Genomic DNA, 27,385 nt, shown 5'->3' on the forward strand with positions numbered 1-27,385 from the left:
CATTAAGTATACAAATATATTGCTACAAGAATAACATATATTGTATAAAATATGTATCTTTACATTACAAATAGTGTGTTGCTAATAATGATTCATCATTGATAGTTATCATCATTGATATATAAATGATTTATTTATTTTAAATTCATTAATTTCCTTATAAATTATTTGAATAAATTATATTTTTTTATATTTAAGATTTACTACTATTTTATGAATAACTTAAGAAATAATATAATAGATAAATAATGCGCGTACATTTTCCACAAAATGAACGATCCCTAAAAATAAACATTGCCTTCATTGGAAATAGAATTCACAACTATCGTGTACAAATAGGCACGTACATTATACAACAAGACGACGATGAAACAAATGATGAAATTAAAAACCCATACAAAAATGTTTATTGCAAATCTATTAATTTATTTTCAATTAATTAATTTTTAGCTATTTGCTAAGCAAAACCATTTTTTTATTATATGCTTCAAAGAATATTTAAAAAAGGGAAAAGAAACAAATGATATGGGTCTATTACATATGTACTATACAACATTTATTCTGTACAAACTCACAAACTAAATAACCTGCTAAATTATTTTTATTTTCTAAACTTACTGAGATTGTGCATATGTTATTTCTTTTCATAAAAATAAAAAATAATAATATTTGAATATACCTACCACAGAGTTAAACGCAAACGCGCGTATAGTATAAAATACTTATCAAAAATAATTGAAATGAATGAAGTTGTGAATTTATTAGATAAATGTAAGAGGTGATAATCCTTATTATATAAATAGTTTTATAATAACTTACAATTGACATTATACATGGTGTTCTTATATCATAGTATTTTGTTTATATTAAGATTATATTTTAAATATCCACCATTTTCTTAAAAAAATAATTATAACAACGTCATGAAATGTACCATAACTTTGTTCCGTGTGAACGTTTGTGTGTAGGTGAAAAGACAACCATATATAAAACGTACCGTTGGGTTATTTTTTAAATTGGCTCTTTGATCTTCACCTCAGAGATAAAGATATAATATTTCAAATACAATCATGCATTCAGTGGGAATCGAACCAACTATCGTGCATACATTTTGACACTTATACATTTTAAACATCTTCTTGAAATGCCATCATTTATCTACGACCAGCACAATGTAAGTCAAAACATTTACAATAATATAGACACTCAAAAATATATTTCATATGTCGACAATAATTATTTTTTAAATTACAGCTTCCAAAAGCAGTTATCTTAACTTATAATTTTATGGAATGAACAAAAACTTATTTATGAATTCGTTGAAATTTTTACTTTAATATGATAATTATTGTTTTACGCTAAAATTAAAAAAATATACATATATATTGTTATTACAAATTAAATTAAATGAAAAATAACTTTTCTTCGTATACAGTGTTTTTAAACATCACGTCAATGAACAACAATTGAACAGAAAATTATTGAAATAAAACTTTTTTTTTTATATAAATAATTTTCCTCTCAAATATAATAATAGAATGTAGAGGCCGTCGTGACTGTAAACGCGACATGTTGTGGGTTTGATTCCCACTAGAGGAAATGCAATATTTAATATTTTCACGTCTTCGCTCTGGTCAGCATGCATAGGCGCGGCGTTGACTTCCGCCACTCAACATGCAATGCCTCCAGAAATTGAGGGAATAAAAATTATATTTACATGATATTTTACTAGTGATTTTAAGCACCGGTTTTGCCTATATTAAAAACATAGACTGTAAGTATATATGTACATCATACATTTTTTATTTCTTTTAGGCATCGTATACATAAAAGAATTTAAAAAAAAGTATTTTAAATAAAACTTATTGACTTTTCTCAAAATTCTATTATGATTTTGAAAATTTGAATACGCTCGGTGTACTCTTCTTTTGCGGTTTACTTTCTGCAACCTATAATAAAAATATTTTTGATGTTTTATTTATATAACACAGAATAGTAATAAAATAAACTGTAAAAGCAACAGGTCAAGGGCTCGCTTGCCACTCGAACAAATAGAAATATTCAATATTTTCATCTCGTTCTGCTAACGAGGCAAATCGCGGACTTGAATTTCGCCTCTCAACATGCAATGCTTTCAGCGGAAATTGATAAATTTGACACAACTTTCACTGGTTTAAAGATCATGTCACTGATATGGCTTAATCATTCATAGACCCATACGGGTTATTTGTTTTAGGAATATAATAAAAATATTATATAGACCAGTAAAAAAAAGATATTTATGTTTTTCTAATATACAAATTGCAAATTTTAAAAAAGGTCATACGTGCGTGTTGCGTGGTGTAACTTAACGCTGCACATAATGATAGTAACAACAGCAATAAAGACTATTTCCATACTCACTGTCCTATCCCCCAGTAACAATCGCGCCTTATCCTCTTCCAGAGGCTCGGGCGCAGCGGCGGCGCGTCTATGCAGTTGAAGTTTCTGTCTTATAGCTTGTGATACTATTACTCTGTTAATTAGATATACATACTTGAACATTTATAAAAGTTTTGTGTATGATCTCTTGAAAACAGTTCAAGTGATCTTTAGAAAATTCCTTTTTTATCGATTAAATATTAATCTCCCTTACGTGTCAAAATATCTTAGTAACAGCTTAAAATATTAAATTCTATTATTATCAAATGCTACATGGATCAAAATGTTAATGTCACATAATTAAATATATTAACATAAATAAAACTAACCTTCTCGTATCACTCTTCGTAGCCAACAGCAGGTCTAGCCAGGTCCAGGTAACATTGTGGTATTCCAAAGTGGGTAGCACCAGCGGCAGATCGCGGACATCTTCCAGGTTCTTCTCCTTGCTACCCTTGTATGAGACCCGCACGGGAACTTCTGGGATTTTGATGTAGATGAATAGTTTATTTTTTTCTGCACGTTCCTGTTAATCAAAGATGTTATTAATTATATGTACCAGTTCAATGATATGTGGTGGACCAGTGGCAAAAGCGTGTGACTGTAATTTTTTTTTAAATTTCCTTTTCTTCTTATTATTTTATTACAGCTTAGCTTAGCCCAGCCAAAACTTAACGTAAAAAAATAATACCTTCATTTTCTCGACATCATCTTTATCCTTCTTATCTCGTTTCACGTAGAAATTAGAATTAGAGTCTTTGGGTTTCTTCTTCAGTTTCTTTGAACCAGGTTTTTCACCTTCTTCCTCACCTTCTTCTATCGCATCAGGGTCGCGTTCAGGGAAGCAGAATCTTAACATCGTGTTGAAGAATTTTTTTGTAAGTCCTAGTGTGGAGAATATAAATATACATTTTGAATCTTTTTAAAATTAGAAAAGTCAATAATAAAAATATATATTTAATATTTTATTAATTTAAATATTGCAATAACCAAAACATAAGGTAGATAGCTAGGCCAGTCGTGGCGCAGGGACACAAACTGTGACTGTAAAATCGAGTGGTTCGATCCCCACACGAGGAGATGAAATATATAGTTAAATTTATATTTCCATTTCTTCGCTCTGGTGTCGAGGCCAAGCGAACAGAGTGAAAAAATAGCATTAATAACCATATCAAAAGTACAAAAAAAAATGTATATTAATAAAAAAAGCTAAAATAAAACCATTACCTATCCGTATAGGCACTATATTAACTTCAAAATGTTCCTTCACAGAAATACCGCCCACCGGAGGACGATCGCGGCAGAACACACGCAACGCCGCACGGCGAGCCACTGGCGCTCGACCTGAAGCAGCTTGGGGGGCTAAGACCTGGGTTTATACATAAATAAATTGTATAAAGATTGTTTAAAACACTAAAAGAATTAATAATATTCTGCTAGTTTGTTATATAGAAAAATCGAAAAAGAGGAGAACAAATAGTTGTTTTAATAGTGAAAGTTGTACAAATTACAAATGAAAACATAGTGGTACAGTAAACTGTAAAGGTAAATGCGTTGTAAGTTCAATCACCATTACATTACGGAGAATGTTTTTTTTATTATTTTATTGGTTTGACAAGACAAAGACCTGCATTGACTTCTTCCACTGAATATGCAGTTTGATTTCTTGTGAAAAGCAAAAAAAGTATCTTGACACTAGGTAGGGTAGGTGAAAAATTCGTATAGAATTGGTGGATCATTGATTTTCATTTCCCTTTCATAATTATTTCTTTTATTAAATTTATTATTTATTTAATAGGTTAAAATATTATTTATTTTAATGCAAACAGAAGAAATTAAAACTAATAATAATAATTAAATATTTAGTGTATTTAATATATTACATACTTCTGGGAATGGTTCATTAGGCAGCAGGTTCGTTACCCGGACGTAGCCAACTTCTAATTGATGTTCCACTGAATCATCGGACCGCGATGTCTTTGTATATCTAATGAACGGCATAATTATAATTATAAATATATTAGATAATTATATGAACAATTTTCTAATTAATTCATTGCTACCTATACTTTCAATAAAAAGAGATTATAAGAATTAGAAATATTATGAAGAAACTCACACGTTTACTTTGTAGGTCAATTTAAATTAAGCGTATAGTTTAAATATGTGCAGTACTGATACATGATAACAGCTAGTAAAATCATTAACATTATGAATTTAATAAATGAAACCCTATTATAACATTACCAGTTGTAATTGTGTATTCTGAAAGAAGGGTGTGAAAATAATGGCCTAAGCCTGAATTAAAATAAGACAAAGCTTCTGTTATTTGAAAGAAACGAAGAAAAGACAACAAGTGAATGAATTGGTACATTTGGGAAGTATGTTAAGTAGAGGTGGAAGATACGAGATGGATGTGAAAAGGCGTATTGCTGCCGGTAACAGGGTTAATGGTAAGACAGCTTCATTAATTAGATAGCGAAATGTCAACACAGCTGCACGTTTGGCCGTACACAATGCAGTGATTAGTACCGACACTGTTATACGGCAGTTAAACGTGGAAATAATACAGAAGAAGAATGAACGAAAGAAGAATGCTGTGGAGATGCAATCTCTTCCTAGAATATTTTTTTGATATTTATTTGATATTTTATTTTTAATTTTTTTTTTATTTTTGCACGCCTACACATTTTATTCTCCCACATGACAGGTTGCTGGTAGAAAATGCTTGTTAGCGTTAAACCCGCCTATTGTACATTTTTATTTTTTTGTGCAATAAAGAATATAAAATATATATATATATCCTAGTACCATCCATATACAACTAACTCTTCACAGCGACTCGTCGGTCGTACTGTACTGTACTTACCGTGGAGTATGCTGAACAAATGATGAAACCAAAACTCTAACAGTTAATCAAGAGTAGATCAGCAACCTATAGTTGTCCGTCAGGATCAGTCAACACTTAGCGGGTCGACTAGAAAAACTCTCGTTGTAAAATGATGTATGGACGCGTGTATTGTGTGTTCGCCGTCAGTCGGGGAGGCATTCGTTTCCCTTTAATCCGTAGTACTTACAAGAAGTTGGTCAGCAGCAGGTCCGCTATGCCAAGCTGGCCGTCCGCATCGGTGAGGCGCCACCGCGCAGACTTAAAGCATATCTCGTTGTAGCGGTGCGGCGGCGCGTGCAGCGCGCGTGGGGCGGGCGCGTCCGCCGCCACACGCGCCTCGCGCCACGCGCGCACCATTGCGTCCAGCTCCTCGCCCAGCGACCATGCCGCTTCTTTGCATTCGTTTACCTGTCATATATACATGATACTGTAGTTTAGAAGAAAAAACAAGAACCCACAAAAAAAGCTGATTGATTTTTAAGTTTTACATATGTTACGTCAATTATAATAGAAACTTTCTTCTTCTTCCTGCTCTTGCCATTGTCTACTTTCTTACTCAACCTACTTCACTTTTTAGGCCGACGCGTAACGTGGCCAAACCGTCTCAGGCGACGCAGAACGAGTGAGCGAGCTGACGAAATAAAAATAAAAAATAATATAAAAATACGTAACACCTATAATATTACCTGATCATCGAGTGCTTTCAGTTCCGCCAAAGCAATAGGGTCGTTTCCATTGATAGATCGATTCTTCAGGTAGTATTCTTTCTCCAGACGCCTCAGTCTTGCTAATGATTCCCTAACCTATCATATAAAAATATACATAGTTCAATTTCACTGTATACTTCAGAATTTAAACTGTATGTACAGAATTTACTCATATTAGATGACAATGTATTTTATTATGCAGAAGAAAAGTTGCGCCATGAAATTAGAAAACTGATCAAAAATACAAAAATCAAGTATTATAATAATTATGTACATAATAAACTAAGAACTAATTATGCAATGACAATCAGTTATGATTATTTATTGTAAATACCTTTTTTTAAGCTTCATACTTTATCCCCCTATATAATAAACAGAGAGAACCTAGTGTTCCGTTGCTCGCTTTTCGTTCACATGTAAAACACTACATGTTGAAAAAAAAGGAGAAGTGAGAACAATTAATGAACCTAAATAGGCATCGAACCCACAGAAATTTAATTATTTTAACGTAAGACACCGTTCAACAACACTTTGATAGCCTCAAATAATCAATGGCCAATGGCCAAATGGCAATAATTAATTATTATGTGATAAGAAAATAAAATTCAATGTAAATATTTATTATAAAATTATAACATGAGAAAAGATACCGATAAGAAAGATTTCATAAAATATGCATAAAAAATCTTTGATTAAAATGCATTTAATATAACTCTGTTCTCTATCATCTCATCGATATGTGATGCGATTAAATATTTATACATAATAAATAAATTGAATATAAAATAGCACACATTCCATTCATATTCATCATACAAATGTAGATCGTTAATGTCATTTTAATATTTCTTGATGAGTTTATATCTTAATTGTCATACGTTATCTATATATATAAAAGGACTTGTCCTCACTGACTGAGGTAAGACGCACGCACAGCCGTAACCGCTGTGCGTAGAAACGTTAAATTTGGACAAAAGTTTACTTTTGTAATCTGGACATCCACTAAGAAGGGAGTTTGAAAAATTTTAACCCTAAAGGGGTGAAATAGGGGTTCAAAGTTTGTATGGAAAAAAAATTAAATCGCCACCGATTTTTATAAAATTTGATATTTAGACTCTTAAAAATATTTAATTGAACACATGTTTCAGGGTTTTCTAGAATTCACCCCCTAAGGGTGCAAATAAGGGGTTGAAAGTTTGTATGGAAAAATCTTTAAATCGCCATCGATTTTTATAAAATTTGAAATTTAGACTCTTAAAAATATTTCATTGAACACATGTTTCATGGGTTATTAGAATTCACCCTTAAATACGCAAGCGAAGCTGCGCGCGTCCGCTAGTTAAGTATAATTTAAACATTATAAAATATAATCAAGACTTCTGACGTAAAACAATCAATACTATTAATAAATGCAACGACAATTTAACCCACTTCACGCTTTTTCTCATAATAAGGTTGGCAGAAAGAATCTAGTAACTCAGTACTCCGTTTTGTACTTTAATCTAGCACAACTTACGACCACAGAAAAATAATAAATTCAATATAACCATCCCCTCGAGTGGAATTTGATCCCACAACCATCGCTTTTACAGTCAGGCTCTGTTCTTCAAAATGGCAGACTTTTTCGTAATAATGAATACATCCTCGGTAGTATAGTGGTAAGTATCCCCGCCTGTCACGCGGGAGACCGGGGTTCGATTCCCCGCCGGGGAGAGACTATTTTAGTTTTTTATATTCTATATACAATATACAATAAAATATGCTATTTATTCAAAAAATAAAATAAATAAAAAAAATATATGAATTTAAAATTTTATTTATGAAATATTAATTTATATTAATTATGAAATATTAATTTAAATTTATATTTCCATTTCGGCGTTGAGTGCTACCACTCAACAGGCACTGCCTACAAAATCTCTTCATTGTGTTGCGTAATGAGAAAATATATGTATGTAATGAGAATATCTATATCTTCAGAAGATGTAGGTCGTTAATATTTCAAGAATATCAATTGAGCGAAAAATATACATTTTCTTTCATTTGATCTAAGACAAATGTCCCAATAATAAGGAATCATAAAATAGTTTTTAAAAATTATAATTTAGAGCTTTCCGTATTTGTAGCTATTATAGGTAATACTAACTAAATATCAATATGGATTAATATTAATTTTTTACTCTAGAATTGTTAAGTTCACAATTTATAGGGCTTAACCTTTGTCACTTTTAAAATATCATATTCTTCATAATCTTGATATTTTCAAAACAAAATGTTATAAGTGTCACCTGTGTCTGCAACTTGTGTATGAGGTGTCTGGGGTCGGTGTCACGGTGTAGTTGCAATTGGAAGCGCATTCGCGCGCGGCGTTCCAGTGTTCTACGCCGCTCTGGCTCCACGTGAAGGACCACGTTGTTGACCACGTCTAGTAGCATGGCGTACTGAAAATATAAGGACGAATAGAAAGAAACTAGAGTTAAAGATGTTACGACATAATTATGAATTTAATTTTTTTTAGGAAAATTGAGCTTAAAACTGTAAACATTATTACAGTACAAAATAAAATAAATTATATTCTCTGTATTTTATTACAAAATTAAAAGAGCTTCATTATCTATTAAAAATGCAGCAAATACTATTATCGAGGCCAATCGAGACACAAAGTGTGACCGTAAAACCGACTGGTAGTGGGTTCGATCTCCACTCAAGGAGATGAAATATTTATTTAAATTTATATTTTCATTGCGTCGCTCCGGTGTCAAAGCGCGGCGTTAAGTTCTGCCACTCCATACGGTACGGCCCTCCACGGGGCACGGAGTTTCTTAACACTAAGTTCCCTTAGCCTATCCTGCTGTGTGCGGGATACAGTATTATTTAATTTACTATTATCAAACACTATTTAGACTAACTTACAGCCCTCTATATTCTCCAATCTAAATACTTACTAAAACAACTCAAGCACCAACCTGTAAGGAATTAGTACAGACGTCCAAATCATGGTGCATCAGCGTAAAGGAGTCGTAGGGTTCCGCCCCGCCGGCCAAGCCGCCGCCGCCAGCCTCGCTCTCCTCGTGCGACACGTAGTGGAACTCGCACGCGCAACGCGACACTATGCGTTGTAACTGAAAATATACTTCATTGTATTTTAATGAATATTATACTCTATGGCCGATATGTCGTAGCCGTCTCTTAAGTAAAAATCTGAAAATCAAATATGCGCAGGCATCTCCATCTAACTTAAGTGCGGCTACGACTAGGACGTTGTATTGTATGTATATTTTTTTACTTAATTCTGTATGTATCTCACATACAGCGTAGGTAGCCCCACTTTATTAGTATGATTGTGACGTTCTGTTAAGACAATGCTCTGCAAATCTGCCATTAACACAATATCTCTTAAAATTTGGTGGAAATTTAAAAACAGTGTCTCGACAATGTATTCACTTTGTCTAAAAATCGTGTGTACCTGAGCGAATCCAGCATCAGCAGAAGGCCCCACAGTGCGTCCTATAACCCCGCCTGCGGAGTGTCCGCTGCCCACGAGGCGCGGCACGTCGGGCAGCGTGCTGATCTCCGCGCCCTGCCACCGCTCCTCGATCTCCTCTACTGATACCCATTGTATGTTTTCTGTGGATGGACGTGTATTTTAAAGTTGTTTTGTTTTTATAAACATCATTATGTTTTTTTTAAAATATTTTTTTTCAGTAGATCACAAGAATTTGTAATAATAAAGACCTTACAATAAACATCTTAGAATAAAATTTAGAAAGCATGTATGTTTCACATCATAAGGAAGGGTACTTACCGAACAGCTAACCTCCATCAGTAGCATTAGCAACACATGTCGGATAACATCCCACTTCAAGATGCAACGGTGTGCGCGCAACTCTCTCCTACTTCAGCGTATTACATAGCCACGACACGACAAAGAACAGCATTAAGTCCCGCTCCACAACACTCACCATCTAGTTGATCCCTATCAGCCGCACTAACAGTGGCGTAGTACTGCATGGCGGAGAGCGCGCCGCTCCAGGCGGCAGCTGCGGGCGCGCGGCGCACGCGCTGGCGCACCTCGGCCCGAGCGGCGCACAGGATCACGTAGCCGCGCGTCTCGCAGCCCTTGAGCACCACTTGGGAGTTCACCAGCTCGACTGTGGGGAAAGGTTGGGGATAAGCCATCTGTCAGTTTGACAGATTTGTCTTTATATTGTAAATATTTGTCTTTATATTGTAAATATAGTTCCCAGTTTAAAAGCACTATGTTGGGATCTCAGTTTAAAAACACTTTGGTGTTAATATATTGTATTGGTATAATCTTAAGTCATCTAAAAACTACGTAGTATATAAAGATACGGAGAGAACCTTCATGAAAACTATATTATATTCGTAATTAATTTAAATAACAGCTACAGATTAGTTTCATCGTCCAAAAATCTTTACGTACTCAATTAAAATCCAACACAAAAAAAAAGCAGAAGAATTAAATGACTTTCAATTCATTAAAGCTACCAGCATTACATACTCAAACAGGCGGTGTGCGAGTTATCATCATCCAGCACGTGTTTGAGATGCGAGTGCGAGGTATGCGCGGGGGGTGCATCGTCGGCACCGGCCAGCTCGTCACTGAATACCACGGGCGCTTCGCCCCCCGCCTCGCCCGCCTCCGCTACTAGTGCTGCCAGCATGTTGGCGCCGCCTGACGAGTTTACGCTGCCGGACTGTAGAAATATTTAGGTTTATTATAAATTTTAAGGATTATTGCGGAATTTAAAACCTTTAAGGCACAGCGGAACATCGACCGTGGATTCATTACCCACTCGGGGAAAAATGAATGAATTATTTTATATTTCCTCCCTCTGGTAAGAATACGATGCATAGCGTAAAATTAATAACAATTATATCGTATTACTTGTGCTGGCGCAGGTGGCGGCGATACTACATCAGTCTCTCGTTGATGCTTCGGAGAGGTGGCAGGCTTCTCCTCTTCTTTCAATGCTTTTGTTGACAAATTCTTTTTGAGTTGCTGAAAATACAATATTATTACAATTTACATTATTTTCAAACTGAATAATTTATAATAATTAACTTACCTGAGTCTTAATATAGGTATCAATAAGCGCAAAGGCCAGATCCCTGTTCAGCTTAGTCCAAGCTCCACGTAGATCGTGTACGGCGAGGCGATGTGTCGGCGCGGGGGCTGCACCGCCACCCGCCTCACGACCGTAAGACACTCGACGTACAGACAAACAGTAGCATTTCTCCATTGCACCGGTGTTTGAGCGAGTGCCCTGTTGAAACATATTTATATATATATATGATTCACGATGACAGCTATGAGGATTAACTTCTCACTCATCACACGTATGCTATCCATATTTGTAGGATCAATTACTACTTACACTATCACTATATCATCATATCATATCAATAGATCAATTTAACTGTACACGTGATAGATGTGGGTAAAGTAGGGACTTTAGAGAATGAAATAATTTCCATTTCCTGGTCTGATAAGAAAAACGCGGCATTAAGTTCCGCTACTCAACACAATATATCTAAAGTTGGGCGGAAAGTGGATGACGGGGAGTTTTGAAACTACGCTAACTCTGCCTACCCTGCTATGCAATATAAATGAAAAAGCTACAAATAGAATCCTCTATGAACACTAACGTCCTCCCTCTCAGCATCACTAGCACTAGCACCAGCACCAGGACCAACATCAGGCACGACGGCGGGCGTCTTGAGCCAGATCTCAGCGTCGTTGAGGTCGCAGTTCATGTAGAGCGTGTCCCAGGCGGCGCGCGCGCGGCGTATGAGCGTGTCCGACGCGTGCACTAGCGAAAGGCGGTGCCTCGAGCCGCACGTCACGCGCACTCCCAGCATCTCTATACCGCGTTGCATTGAGGATGACGACCAGTAGAACACCTGGTGACGCATATATACAACTTGAATATGTTTTGAAATATCTTTTTATAAATACCAAAGTTTAGAGGGGTGAACTTCAAGACGGCCACGAAATAATATGTGCCTGATGGACTGACTAATGAAATTACTCTTAGTAAAGAAAAAATATTGAACATATTACCTTAATCTGATAAAACAAAACACAGAGTTGAGGTCTGTCTCTTAAATAAAGTCATGTCAACTATTTAAATGGAAAATGAAAAACCTTAAAAAGAAAATAATTTAATATATGTTTACCATTCGTGTCTCAATAAATAAAATACGGAAATTAAAATTCTAGAAACCCAAAATAGAAATCTTGGATTCCAGCAGAAAGTAGATAATGGACAATATTTTTTCTCCAAAAGTGCAAAAATTAAAAATAACAAAAGTTAAATGAAATTTACCTGTAAATTATGTAAAGTAAGTGAAACGCTGACGTTCCTATAGTGCCTCGACAACTGCGGTTTCCGCGGACGCATGTTGTTAAACACGCGCCCGCGTCGCGTGGGACGGGTGGTCCCAGAAAGGATTAACTTTAAACTTTCAAACCATCTGGAAATGTAATAGAAATATTAACAGTTTTATAATAATAAATATTTAATGACATGTATAAGCGCCTATAATATTATAAAGTAAATATTAAACAACTGATTTACTTGTATAGATGATAAGTAATCGTTTTTAGATTTTTAGATATTTTTTTTATTTTCTGTCTCGTCTGTGAATCATCAGGCAAAGGCACTATAAAAGGAAATATAAAAGAACATTAATTTTATACTCAAAAGGCTTCAAATTCTGCTCACTCAATTAAGTCATTCCATATATTTCTTTTCTTGTTATAATTTTAAAAATAATAAAACTGTTTAAAAGAAAACGATGTAAAGTTTTTTTACGCCTACGACAGTATTTCGCTATACAGAGTGTTTTTGTCGCCACCTCTTTAAATGAAACCATAATTTTAACTACTCTAAAAAGCCTAATACAATTAAAACAAAAGAGATTTTGCAAAAAAAAACAAAATAATTCATAAAACTATCGTTATAAACTAAAACGGCATTTGTTAAGAACGAAGCACGCAGACATAAACCTATCAAAGGGACACCGCCGCACATTCCTCATTCCGAATTCCAGTCGTAAGTATTGGAGGCAAAGTTCAAAGTTACGTTAGTGTTTACGTTATTGATATCTATCCGTAACGTAAGACAGTATGGATAAACATCGTGAAATGAAAAAAGTCCTACGTCTAAACTGTTGATATATCTTAATTATTATTTTTAGGTATGGGTTTGAAATATTTTTCCCTATGTGCTGCTCCCGTAAAAGGAGTGCAGACGTTTCCACTCCTGTATATGTACATTGGTATATAAATAGAAAAAAAATGTAAAGAATCAAAGTCACTCACCTCAAAGTGCTTCCATAAAGTAACAAAACTGGTCCGTCTCCTTCAATAGGCTTAGTATCCATACTCAAGTGCATATCTAGACCTTGCGATCTGAACGCTCTGTAGGAGTCATGTTCCTGAAACAATTTTATTATGCTGTAGTTTTGTTACACTTTGCAATGGTGTGTTGGCAACAAATTTTAACAATTATTTATTTATTTTATGTATGAAATTTTATGAGCTGTTAGTGGTAAAATTTCATACTTAAAGAATCAGTACATTAGATCAGAGTGAATATTCAATTTTAATTTCAGTCATCGTACTCGCTGCTGTGCCCGGATATCAGTCACTCACCTGGTTGCTTGAGTACTCGGGCAATCGTGTGGGCGCACAGGGCGCGACGGCGTGGTGGTCACGCGCGTCGCCTACGCACTGCCAGCCCAACTTAACCGCGAGGCGCAGCGCTGGCACGCGCAGCACGCGGCAGTCGTCGTACTTGCTGGCGGTGCGTACGAACACTTTGAGCTCCCCTAGGAAACCCAGCTTGCCTGTGGATATAGTTTTGCAACGTACAATTTTGTTAAATTATTTGGTTATAATATTGTGTATGGCAATATAACTAGGTAGCTCTGTCATCTTCTACGACTACGCTAATATCTACTAAATATCTCTACTATTACTAAAAAAACTATCAAAAAACGTACTACACTTATGATCGTATTTTTTTCCATTGGACGTCACGTCGATCGGTCCTTTGCTGCACGCATTTTTGCTGCTTTTCAGGGCCAAATAGTCAAGCCACCTGATACCTCTACCAGGTGGACTAACGACATACTGGCCAACGTTTTCGTGACGAACAATTGTCCAATGAAACTCTCTTTGATAGTCAGGGTTTCAGACGAAATCGTCATCAATTTATAGCCTTATTACACTTCTCACGCGAACACTCTCTTGTAACTTGTCATATAATAATATAAAAAAATGCCATATATATATAAGTTTCCCCATTAAGATAAGTTTAATTAAAAATATCAGCATTTTATAATGCTGAATTACTTTACAATCTATTTAACTGTTCTTAATTACAGACTTGAATGCTAGCAGGCTAGCAGTCAAAGCTCATCTATCCAATTCATTCATTCTGTCACTCCCTCACCATTAGTCCAATCCAACACCAGGTCAGTCCACGTCAACTCCATCTCCTCGGTGGTGTTGTAAGGGTCCAGTGACACGTGCAAGAGGCAGGTGAACTTGGCGCAGTTGAGGGTTAGGCGGCCGTGGAACAGCAGCCGCACCTTGTCCCACCACGCTAGTGGCGCTGACGGATCCAATGACGGACGCGATACTTGGTCGAATGCTGCCAACAATGACTTGGATAAAATTAAATTATATTGTACAGTACGGTTAACTACATTTGGCCGCCCTGATGAAGAGTTTTTCTTACTTATGATTATTTTCCTCCCGCGAGAGCACAATGCATAGAAGGAAAGTATAACTTCTTGTTAACGATACGTGACAATCAATATACACAACAGCTCTCACGAACTTAAAAGTTTTAACATCATGACTACTTCCTGAAAGAAGTTCTAACAATGGAAGATAAAAAATATTTATATAAATCATAGTAATCATATATAAAAATAGCAATACAATATTTATTTAAGGTAATTGCCTAATTAATGGATTAGATATTGTTTATTATTTAACTTATTTTAATAAAAAAACGTATGTAACTGTCTTAAAACTTACCAAGATTACAATGAGCAATGACAGGTTCCCAGCAGGGTCCAAACGCGTAGCTGTACTCCGTCATCTCACAGCACAAATCGTAGTACCACTTGAGAGGCATCATGCTGCGTTCTAGTTCGACTTTACCCCACGGCTCACCTTGGTCTATCACCACAGTTCTGACAGCTGCGGCATTTGAGAAATTAATTAATAATGCTATAAGCTAAGTATTTTTAGTTAGGTTCACTTCAAGGCAGTGATCTGGTGCTAGAAATAGGAATAAAATATAAAGATTCACAACTCAACAATAATTCTGCTAGTGTGAGAAATAAAAGAGAGTTTTAAAAGACTACGCTTTGCCTTACCGTTATTTAAAACCAAGTGCTAAGTGTCACGACAAACGCTAGTAGGGCTCGCGCAAAAAGGATTCCGTGCCATCATCTATAATAACGGTAAATAATAATATCCACAATTTTTGAGTGTGCAAAACCCACAATCTGTTAACACAAGATTCTCTGCCTACCCTACCGATCCTGTTAGAAATCATTAAGGTACTTTTTTCCTGTTCTTTTACCTCTAACCGGCGGCACCTCCTCAGCAGCACACAACATGCCCCACAGCCTCAGCTCGCTCATGCTGAGCAGCGGCTGGGGAAAATCCCTCAACCGGAGCTGCCATAACGCGCAGCTGACGCTGACTGACCGACACCAGAGAGTAGTGAAGTCTAAACCATCTTCTGGCCAGGGACTGTGAAGTGTTTTATTATAGTCTTGTATACATTTTATAGAAAAAATATTATTATTTTAAATTTTAACCATTGTGCACGTGATATTTAAAATATTTTCATAACTTTAAATAACAAGATAAACAATAATAAACACAAAACATTTATCACAATTTATCTACTCTATTCCTCTCTTACTAATATGCTGTAATTTATTGCTACCCTAACAAACTGCTCTACCATACTCTAATAAAAAAAACCTCTTCCTAGTCCTCACCATTGCACTCTGTTTTCATGTAAAGAAGATTTAAATAGTCACGTCCATGTGACGAAGGCCTGTATAGTGTATGTGGCCATACAGGCTGCTCCATCTTATTCTATAAGTATCACCATCTTACAAGCAATTGTTCTTATCCTCCCAGCCGCCCTCTCTTTCCCACGTACAAAAAGCTAACGTGGTAAATTAGAATATTTATTTCAAGCTATTTGTACGTGTACACGCTTACCTGTCACAATCGATCTTCCTGACCCTGGCGGCGGCCCTGTCCTTGCCGTGCAGGGAGGGGTCGGCCAGCGCCAGCACGCGCAGCGCGCTAAGGCAGCAGGCCACGAGGCGCGTGCGCGGCGGCGGCGCGGCGCGCGTACGCTGCACGTAGATCTGCGCGTCCTTGTGGCGCAGCGCCGCGTACAGCTGCTCCACCTTGCCCGCCGGCAGGAACAGGTGGGGCTTGCAGAGCTCTTGCACCTATTGTGGGTATTATTACATTTTAAAATATTTTTATAGTTTCACATTTGTATGTACGGGAGGACATAGCAGATTATACAGAGGGAAGCTACTATCTAGACATTCCGCCTTCCACATACTGCAAAATTTTCGAGATATTCCGTGTCGAGCGGCGGGAGCTTACACCGCTCTTTATATTGTTATTAGGGCAAGGAAAATATTTTTTTTTTCCGAGTGACAATCGGAACCACTGCCGTCGTGTCTTCACGCTGTGCATCCCAATATTACGGCGAAAAGTGAGGAACGGAGTGCTAAAACATCAGGTCTCCCTGTGCCTCTCATGCTAATGCGGAATACAACGTGGAGCTAAAAAAAACAACTTAAAAATTACCTTTGCGTCTAACATGGTTCGTCTCTTTTGACTCTCCTTGTACTCATCCTCTAATAATTCATAATTATCCCTTAATCTTACTTCGAAGGGATCGTCGCTCATTTCAATGATTATTTCATCTATCTACAACGGAAAATGTAATTAATTATTATTTTATTTTAACATCACGATAAACAAATTGTATTCATTCTATTCTAGTTATTACAATGTGATCATATTTTAATTAATATTACTTTGATCACGGCATCGCACGTTTGAACTATATATTTATTTACTAGTCTGAATTGCTTCCTTATTCTAATAACATAAAAATTTTAAAGACCATTAAAAGTAAGAACCATTAAGACCGTTAAATTTTAAAGACCATTTAAGGCAATTCAATAAAACAGTTATTTAACAACAATTATTTCGAGCAAAATACTTTATATTAGGATATAATTTATGATATTCTTTTTTGTAAGGACTGATTGAAATCAAACAAACATTAAATGTAAACTTCCATAAGTTTACCAAAATAGAATATTGAAAACTTTGTTTACACATTTGAATTAGTTAAATCGTTCCTGAGATAAGCGTTCAGAAAATTACAGTAAACAAACAAAAATGTTAAATATTACATTGATTAAATCACACAATAATCGTTTTAGTCATATATTCCTGATATCTTCTACGTACAGACTGTCATCAGTTATATTTTTATTTGATGTATTTATAATAAATTAATAACTTACCTTGATATGCAGATCGCTAGGCAGAGGACTGTCTGCAGTGAACGGTTTCTTCTTAATGCCATGTATTATCTTCAACCATTTAAACAGCGACACGAACTCCCCTTGGACAGCTTCAGCAAAACGGTGCTTGTATGGAAATATCACTCTGACTAAACCTACATTGACCGCCCTGTAATAAAATTTAATAATGATATTGTTATTCTTACCCACATGTTGTATAATAAGAATCAGTTTTTTAAAAATTTCATTGAGCTTAGCGCTGTATCCCACAGATAGGGCAGATGGAATGTTGTGTTAAAATACTCCGTTCCCTACTTTTCTCTGAATTCTATTGACATTGCGCGCTTAGTGGCGGAGCTCAACAATACGTTACCAGAGAAAGGAAATTTAAATATTAAATAATCCATGCCCCTAAGTAGGGATCGAACCTAAAAACGTTTGCAGCGACACGGTTATGTCATTAAGGCACTAAGAAACCTAAAAAAAAATTTAAAAAACACTCTACTTACCAGACCTTATTCCACATGAGCACAAAGCCCTCGCTGGCCTTCCTCTCGACCCTCACGTCATGGTCATCATGAGCCCGGCACATAGAGAACCCACCCACGGTGATGATCTCGTCATTGTTGAGCACCAACTTGAGCTGGCTCCAGATTATTGATAGACCTTTCTCATGGTCGTATGATACTGTCATGTCATCTGTTGAGACGGAATTAATTATTGGAATTAGTTATTAAAATGTTTTTGATGTTTTTCAAACTTCAAGCATATAAGCCTTAAAGTTTTCATATGTCTCCTCTGATTTGAACTTTCAAACTATTTTAGATTAGACGCGATAAAAATTGTTTAAATAAGACCAGGTAGACAAAAATATAATAAAGATTAACATTATTTTTCATAATCATCGCATCCACAAGTTTCTATTTATGTTACAATGACGTCCAATGATATAAGATAGAGTGAGTCGTTCCCTACTCTGAGGAATGATTTATTTTCCTAGTTTTATAAATAAGTTATATTTATTTATTCAAAACTTGGGTAGATGGTGGATCTATTATCCTCTGCCTACCCTAAATGCTATATGCCGGATATAGCGCAAAGCTAAAGAAAATTAAAACATATAATATAATTAAAGGAACGACTAACCTGTACCAAAAAGCATATTATTCGCCTGAGACAAAATAAGAACCAGATTAGTCTCGTTCTTGAATGACACTCTCCAATCTATTGCTCTCTTTTTCTTGCCTTCTGATTCCTGTACATGTCCATCTCCTTTAGTCTTCATACTCAGTTCTTTTCTAAAGTTTCTAATATCTCTTACTAGGGTGAGTATTTTACGATGTAAATTAGGACTCCATTCGGCATCGACACTTTCTAAAAACTGGAAGTCTAGAAGAGCTGAGTGTCGCTCTTTGGAAAGTAAGTGTTCAATTCGCGCGAGACGAACATGGAAGAAAGATGTTGGCAACTCATCGCTCCTTTGGCAGTGTACGACACCTGTAGTTTGTAAGGTATTATGATATTAGTTTAATTTTAAAACTACGTTGTATCGATTAAAATTAGAAAGCCTTCATAGCGCTTTGGGAAAATGCTTATGGGTTCGCTCTTTAAAAAAAATGTGGGAAAAATTATTTATATATAAAAAAATATTCCGCAACTCAATATGCAATGTCTTGATTTTAGGCGGTAAGCGGAGACGGAGCTTCATGGCATTAGTCTACTTTATGCGAGACATAGCGTGAAGCTGAAAAAAATCTATAACAGTGTAGAAAGAAGCAAAGAAAGTTGATATTAAATTGTATTGTTGGCTTCTCAAGTAATAAATAACTTGACTTTTTGGTTCCCGTTGCACTCCCATGCGAAATACGAATATCTAAAAGTAGAAACAAAAAAAACATCTACGAGTTTTGTTAAATTGTTTTATTACCAGTATAAGGCACCATTTCCGTCATCTTGAGTCCTGACACAACCGCCCCTGATTTCACATTAGTTTTCTCCAGAGTCACAGCATCTATTCTGGTCATGACGCACATTTTATCATTTATTATTAGGAACATGTTTATATGAGATAAAGCCACGTTGACAGTTAGGTTGGCGGTTGACTCTTCTACAGTTTCCCGTGGATTGGTGGGTGTAGCACTATTCTTATATTCGTTTAGACAGTCCGTAAACGATATGATAGTTTCTGCGATCCTTGGACTCCATTCGAGACGGAGGCAGTCCATCATGGCTTCGATCTGAGGTATGTTTTATAGTAATAGTTTAAAAAATACATTTTAAGAAAAGTAAATACAATAGAAATTTTTTTTTTAGAAATCATTTATAATAATTAATAATAATTATTATTATTTATTTATTTCAAAACATTTTTTAGTCCATAAAAAATAATAAATTTTATAGATAATCAATTTTATAGCTTTATTATTTGCTTTTCTTTTTATATAGACAAATACAAGGACGAAGGGGTAATAAAAGATAAACTAGCGATGTATTACTGCACACATTTTTCTAGTAAAAATGATAATAAATATTATATTTTATTTTATATAATACATTTAAGAAATAAGTATATCATATAAATTAAATATAATTAGTCTCAACTGAAAATCTCAAACTACCTTACATTAGTAATAAAAAGCTAGGCGTAAACATGTAAAAATAAAGATAATATTTTCTTATGATGATCATGAATTCTTTATAGAAATAAGCAGTATTCAAATATTGAATACTAATTATTTATTTAAAATATAATAACTACCTTAGAATCTCTAGGCCCATGTGTACCCCACTTGACAAGAGCTACTGCTAATAAAGCAGAGTCCCATGAATGGTGACGACGAGGGGGGGGATCCGCACCCACACCCGCACTTCCAACACTCCCTGGACCACATCGAACCCACCCCCCGTCGACTAGCAGTTCGGCACTCCAGTGACGTGATCCGACTACCAGTTGTGCCACCACCCATTTGTATGATTCTTCTGTATTACAAAATGGTAATATATTAATAATATGCGAGTGGAGCCTTTTTTTGGGAATTCATTTAGAACACAGGGCGGCTACAATTCAAATGTCATCAAAAGTCTTACTATATATCAAGTCACAGATGCGCAGCAATCCACGGCTTCAAAGCGCAACGATAAGGCCGCCTTAACACCATTTTTCATTTGTTTTATCTTGTACCACTTTTATGTTTAAGTTGATGTAATAAAGTATTAAATAAATTAATAAAATAAATAAATAAACATTATTATTAAACGCCAGTCCTGGCGCAGGGGCAACAGCGTGCGACTGTCAACGCGACAGATTGTTAGTTCCTCCACTGACGAAATGAAATATTAAAAATTTCCATTTCCTCGCTCTTGTAAAGTGGCATTAACTTTTTCCACTCAACACGCAATGCCTCAAGAATTCGGCGGAAAGCGTACAAATTGCAAAAATCTAAGATTTAAAAATATAAATTCTCAACATGTAGCGTAAAATCAAACCTCTAGTATCCAATAGCTGGTCTAATTTGACCTTCAATCCACTGCATCCGGCACTAAGCGAGGTGTCAGCGTGTTCTGGCATAGACGACCTCACAGCTCTTAGGGAAACTCCTCGCAGTTCCGCACAACCTTGTATCGTACAGGACGAGGCTATACGTCCATACCAGGAGTTTGTACTCCATGCTGTTGGTAGAAATATATGATATTTGCATTATTTTTTTGAAGTCAATAAGTAATTAAGGCTTTCGTGGTCTACTCACTCGGGGAAATGAATTATTTTCATTCTTCTCTATGGTAAGACAAACGATAACGACGTGGCGTTGAGTTCCGCCACTCAACGCACAATATCTCAATCATTCAGCAAAAAGTAAGGAATAATGTGTCTTAACAATACGTTGCCTTTGCCTACTCTGCTATTTGCGGGACACAGCATTAATCTAAAAAATATTTAAGAAACTTACATTTCTCTTGTGCTTCTACAGCCAAAGGTCTGGATTTCTTTAATTTCTTCCACGCTCTGTACCATTTAAACGTGTTGCTATGGTCATACACTAAATGCAGTGTGCTTATAATTAGATACAAATTGAGAACACCTTTTTCCAGCTGCAATAAGATTATTATTTTGAGAAAAGAAACGAATCTTGTGACCAAATTAATTATAGAATTTATATTTGTAAGTTTAAATTTAAACAAGATTTGCATCTACGGATACTTTTTATAGTTTAAAAAAAAACAGCTTCACGCTGTATCCCGAATATAGCAGGGTAGGCAGAGGGAACCTAGTAGGACACGCCGTGCCCCACATGCCGCGGAATTATGAAGGCTTGCAACTTAAATGGAGGAACTCAACGCCGCCCTTTGCCTTGACACTAGAGCGAAGAAATGGAAATGAACCCACAACCAGTCGGTTTGTAGTCACATTTTGTGCCCCCTGCGCCACGACTGGCGCTTGGATGACTGGATTTATAGTTTTAATATTTCTTTATTAGCTCCACACATCTCCTGCGTACAGCACCATCGCCTGTACAATAAAACAATGCACTGCCATAAATGTTCTCATAATTTTAAATATTATACTGTCTACATATATCTTATTTTATCAATACTCTGTTCATTATGGACTGACCAGAACATTTTTCATAAGAAAAACTGGGGTGCCAGAATTCAGCGGAAAATGTGGAACAGAGTGTCTTAACACTATGTTTCCTCTGCCAACCCTGTTGTGTGCGGGATAGAATGAAGCTGATTTAATTTAATTTTTATTTTAAAACTTAGATGTTTTTTTATAAAATATATATTTAAAAAAAATTAAAATATCATACCTTAGCATCCAATTTCAATTTATCCAAGTACATCGGTCGTATTTGTCGATCAGTCCGCAACTCTAGCGCGTCCATTTGGAACGCTACATACATTTGGGGACCTATTTGCAAGCTGGATACTATTGACGCTGCACTAAATCTAGAATTAACCTAAGAAATTTAAATTTAGACATATATCAATAATTTCACAAACTGATTTCAATCTTTATTAAAATGAAAAAAGTATAGTTACCTCTAAACTACTCAAATTGATCTCAAAATTAGTATCTGTTATGTTGTCCTTATAACCAATTTTCGTATCATCTATTTTTAAACTAAATATCTGTTGAAAAAATAATTTGCCAAATATATTATTATTAACTAATAACTAAAATACTATCGTTTCACTAGATTAAGACTTCTTGCCGCATCAGTACAGAGTCTAACTATGTACGAGACAATTGTGAGTTAAATTCCTATTTCGGGGCTTCGTGTTCCGCCACTCATCACCCATTGTCTCCAAAATTGAGTGTTGCATAGGGAACAGAGTATCTCAACACTATGCTACCTCAATCTATTTTGCTTTACGCGGGATAAAGTATGAAGCTAAAAAAAAAGCATACCTTTGGTATAGCAGGAGCGAGTCTTAGTAACAATGTATCATAGTAATGTTCAGTATTTTGCAGTACCACAGAGTATTTTCTCTTATTGTGCTTTTGGAGACAAGCATACAACTCATCCTCAACTAATACTTTTGGACTACATATTAATGTATGAATTTTCTGCAAATGGATTGGATTGAAACATAAATTACTTTTTTATTTTTTTCTAACCAACATAAATGCTAACAGATTTGAATATAATTTTGATCATATATTACACTGCATAAGAAAAGGTAGTAACTTATGTTAAAACATGTTTTTTTTTTTTATTTCTCTTATTATCACAATAGAAATCCAAATCAAAGAAGCACTAAATAAACTTAATACATCAACTCACCTCTACATTCAAAGGTCCTTCCGCTTTAACAGTGCCTTCAAGCAACAAATTAGAACAAGATACATCTGCTAAATCTTTACAATTCCTAGTTAACTTCACATTAGCATTATCTATATGGGCTGAGAACACTAATGTCCTCGCAGGACCTCCAGCTGCACCGTCTACATGGATTTCTCTGGCTGATGCAGCTAATAAAGACCATGCACTGTCTATACCGCCATTTATGTTAATAATAGCTTCGTATATATGGACACCCATAAACTGAAATACATAAAGTATTTTGGTAATCACAAAGTATATTTGCTTTTTAGAAAAACATGTTTTGTGCAAACTATAGAGAGATGTCCCTGATGCCTCACACCTACTTCTGTCACATCCACACTAATTAATCCCAATTACTGGTTGACCACCATAATTAGTCTAAATCAGATTTCTACTGTACATTTTGCAAATCAATTTGACTATATATGATAAGACTTTAATATATTATATAGAATAACAGTAAACAATTTCAAATTACTTGCGCAAACATTATAAGGACAGGTGGTAACTTCTTATCCCTGAAGTCCAACAACTGTTTACAATCAACAGAATTAAAATCATATTCATTAATATTTTCAACATTTGCTACATCATTGAGCCCTTCTGGCCTGGAACTTGAGTTTTGTTTAGATAATAATGGTTTCAATATTGTCTCAACTACAGCATTTCTCTTTTCCTCTGCATTATTAGTTATTACTATAGTATTAATCACTACTGAAACTAATTTATTTATATCTGAATAAAAAAAGCTAGTTCGAATATTCACTGTATTTATGTGCTGAAAAGTACAAAACAAATAGATTAATATAAATTTATTATTAAAAATTAGCTGTAAGAGATTGCTTGAAGCAGTGGCGTAGCTAGGGGGGTGCGAGCGGTGCGGTCGCACCGGGCATCAAAAGGAAAAGGGGCATCAAAGTCGACGATTACTTTGTTTTTCTTTGTTTTTTTAGACTTTAGACCATTTCAAAGGGCATCAAGTCCCCTAAGCCCGTACCGGGCATCAAAAGGAAAGGGGCATCAAAGTCGACGATCACGTTTTTTTTTAGAACTCATGAACGTCGACGATCACGTTTTTTTTTTAGAACTCATCAACGTCGACGATCACTTTGTTTTTTTTAGACCTTAGACCATTTTAAAGGGCATCAAATCTCCTAAGCCGCACCAGGCAGCAATTACCCTCTATACCCGCTATACCCTAGCCACGCCACTGGCTTGAAGCAATAAGACAATTGCATACATCTTATAATCATATAGTTTTATTGTTCTGTTATTTGTTTTTTTTATGTGTAAAATAAAGAATATTCTATTCTATTCTAACATATAAGTCATGTATACATTTCTTTTTAAAGAAATTTATTAAAACTACTACAAGAAATATGCAGAGCTAGTAGCTCCAAAAGTCAAGATACTCTGATACCCCACTTTCTACTAAATATAGCAGAACTCTTTGCTGTGAATTTAAACAAAAAAAACAATATACAGGATGGAAGTGTCAGCGCTCCTTTTGAGGGAACAGCAAACAGGATAAAATAATTCAAACCCATATCTACAGAAATTAATCAAGATACCTCAACACTTTAGACATAGGATTTTTTTTACTTGATTCACTTCACTTTCACAATGTTTATCACCTGTATTTCGTGTGGCACAGTTATGCATAGACACCAATAACGGAAACACTTACTACTACCACAATACTACTAAAGGTTAAATAACTTTTAACTTTTTCTTCGATAACTATGACTCAATTTCAGAATGAGGAGTGTGCGGCAGTGTCCTTTTGATAGGATTATGTGTGCGTGCGTCATCCTTAACAAATCTTGTTTTATTTTACAAAGATAATTTTATTATTTACTAGCGACCCCCTTGCGGCTTCGCCCGCTTTTACTACTGGATTATTCATATAATGTATGTTTGCAAAGCACTTAAGATATTGTGAAAATTAATTAAACCCTAATGCAACCCGCATTTTCGTAGTTTCAATAAGGATTTTCCAATTGTTTTACACAGCAAGGATTTCTTAGTAGGTACCGTAATTTTAAATCTGTGCTACTAATCTTTTCAAGTACTTATTAAAATATATTTAAATTACAATTTTTAGATAGTTAAATGACATTAAATAATACATTCAACTCGAATTATCCAATACATGCAAACGCATCTAAATCTTCGGTGCTATAAAGGCAGGCGGGTTTTTTTTTTTCGAGCTTGTGGTTAATGCTGAAGAGGGTATTCTGTCCCTGATGAAAAGCAAGCACTACGTGGCTGCCTGTGACGAAAATTAAATAGAATGCATCGGCCGGGAATTGAACCCGGGCTGCCCGCGTGGCAGGCGAGCATTCTACCACTGAACCACCGATGCGTGTAAGGCAGGCGGACGCGGCGGACTCGCTTGTATAAGCATAACGTCGCGAGGCGCGTTTCGCAGCAAGGATTTTTTGATATCGTAACAATTTCTAAAGTACTTATTAAAATGAAAAACAGAAAAGACAGTTTTGATCTACATTAAATGGCCAACGTAACTAATATACCTTATACTAATATACTTATTTATATGCTGAGAGTACGGGATAAGTGAAACTTGACTCGATACAGTTGATGTGTGAACGGTGTGATGTGTCAATAATTAAATTTTTTCATGTAGTATTTACCATTAAACCAGCGCATGCGCCAAAGTGTCTCAGCGGGTAGGACTTTATACACATTTATCATATTTATGTTAATTTACATAAGAATGTACAAATAATAAACTATATATAAACCTTCCCTGAGAAATACTCGACCTAATGGTGAAAACCGCATCCAAATCCGTTAGGTGGTTTAGAAGAAGAAGAGTTAGAAAGTTCAGACAGACACAAAAAGCGACTTTGTTTTATAAGATACAGGATTTTGTTTGAAAAAAAAAACAAAAAAAATAATTGTATTAAGCTTTCATAGAGTAGTTAAAACTGTGGTTTCATTTAAAGTAGTGCTGACAAAAACTCTCTCACATAATTAAATTAAAATTAAAATTTATTTATTTTCCATAAATTGTTTCTGGACAGAGGAAAATTGTTTTTTACATTCAGCTGCAAAACAATAACAATTCAATATTTTATTAAATATCAAGGGTTACTTTTCTAAGTTTTATTATAAGATCATTCATATGAATACTTACCATATAATAACCATCTTTTGACAGGCTCACATCATGAAATATCAACTTAGGTATTGATATTCTCCCAATTTTTAATTTAATATGAAACTTTCTCTTGAAAAGCCAAGCTAATACAACTGGTAATAAGCTAAAATATTAAGTTAATATTTTAATTTTTATTATTATATATTTTTTACGTGTATATCAAATTAGGCGTGTTAATTATTAACAAATATTTAAGAATTAATAATTTAATCTCTTATGATAAATGTAAGATTTCCTGAGAAATATATAAAAATTTTATTTATTAAATCAGTTTAAAAATATCAAATTAAAAATATTAAATATAATTTTATTGTAAATTAGGCCACTATACATACTAAATCCAAAACAAACAGAAAGCTGACATCAACTTACCATGAAACACATGAGTAAACGAGTAGAACAATGAAAAACAGTATAAATATGATAGAAAGTATATCCATTTTAATATGTTTTATGTATTATATGTATTTAATATATATTATTTTACTTAAATATATTCATTTTTGGATATTTCTTATTGAAATATCAAATGCAGGTTGTATTCGTACATTACTCATAAGTCTGTCAAGTGTCAATGTCAAAAATTTTGAACGTCACATTAAATTTAAATTTCACATAACGTTCAGTAGTGGCAATTATAAAAAAACTAATTGAAGTTAAATTGTAAATCACAAAAATCCAACATTTCAATAGCTTCTTTCTTTGTTATTATTTGTAATATCATTAAAAT

At 34.9% G+C, this 27,385-nt stretch overlaps 1 protein-coding gene and 1 non-coding gene across 2 annotated transcripts; one reads left to right on the top strand and one right to left on the bottom strand.

Moving 5' to 3' along the window:
• Nucleotides 1-27,198, bottom strand: hob (bridge-like lipid transfer protein family member hobbit). Its single transcript, XM_085205375.1, has 38 exons — nt 27,028-27,198; nt 26,632-26,758; nt 23,950-24,249; nt 23,430-23,690; nt 23,054-23,212; nt 22,684-22,773; nt 22,452-22,601; nt 21,591-21,732; nt 21,130-21,312; nt 20,402-20,622; nt 19,571-19,880; nt 18,790-19,140; nt 18,153-18,342; nt 17,644-17,812; nt 16,913-17,035; nt 16,304-16,542; nt 15,648-15,820; nt 15,095-15,259; nt 14,502-14,702; nt 13,700-13,893; nt 13,367-13,482; nt 12,369-12,516; nt 11,689-11,943; nt 11,109-11,306; nt 10,928-11,041; nt 10,541-10,736; nt 9,981-10,169; nt 9,485-9,645; nt 8,985-9,140; nt 8,307-8,459; nt 5,998-6,114; nt 5,499-5,719; nt 4,309-4,408; nt 3,649-3,790; nt 3,113-3,306; nt 2,751-2,947; nt 2,404-2,515; nt 1-1,949 (listed from the first exon to the last, which is right to left on the bottom strand). Exons 1-38 carry the CDS (start codon nt 27,093-27,095, stop codon nt 1,887-1,889), a joined length of 6,648 nt encoding a protein of 2,215 aa, XP_085061501.1. The 5' UTR covers nt 27,096-27,198; the 3' UTR covers nt 1-1,886.
• TRNAD-GUC (transfer RNA aspartic acid (anticodon GUC)) lies at nt 7,660-7,731 on the top strand. The gene has a single exon. It is a non-coding gene; the product is annotated as a tRNA-Asp (tRNA).
• Nucleotides 27,199-27,385: the final 187 nt, after the last annotated feature.

The sequence above is a fragment of the Heliconius melpomene genome, chromosome 20, assembly GCF_056956725.1.
Source record: "Heliconius melpomene rosina isolate 202511_hmr_F chromosome 20, ASM5695672v1, whole genome shotgun sequence".
NCBI classification, from domain to species: Eukaryota; Metazoa; Arthropoda; class Insecta; order Lepidoptera; family Nymphalidae; genus Heliconius; species Heliconius melpomene.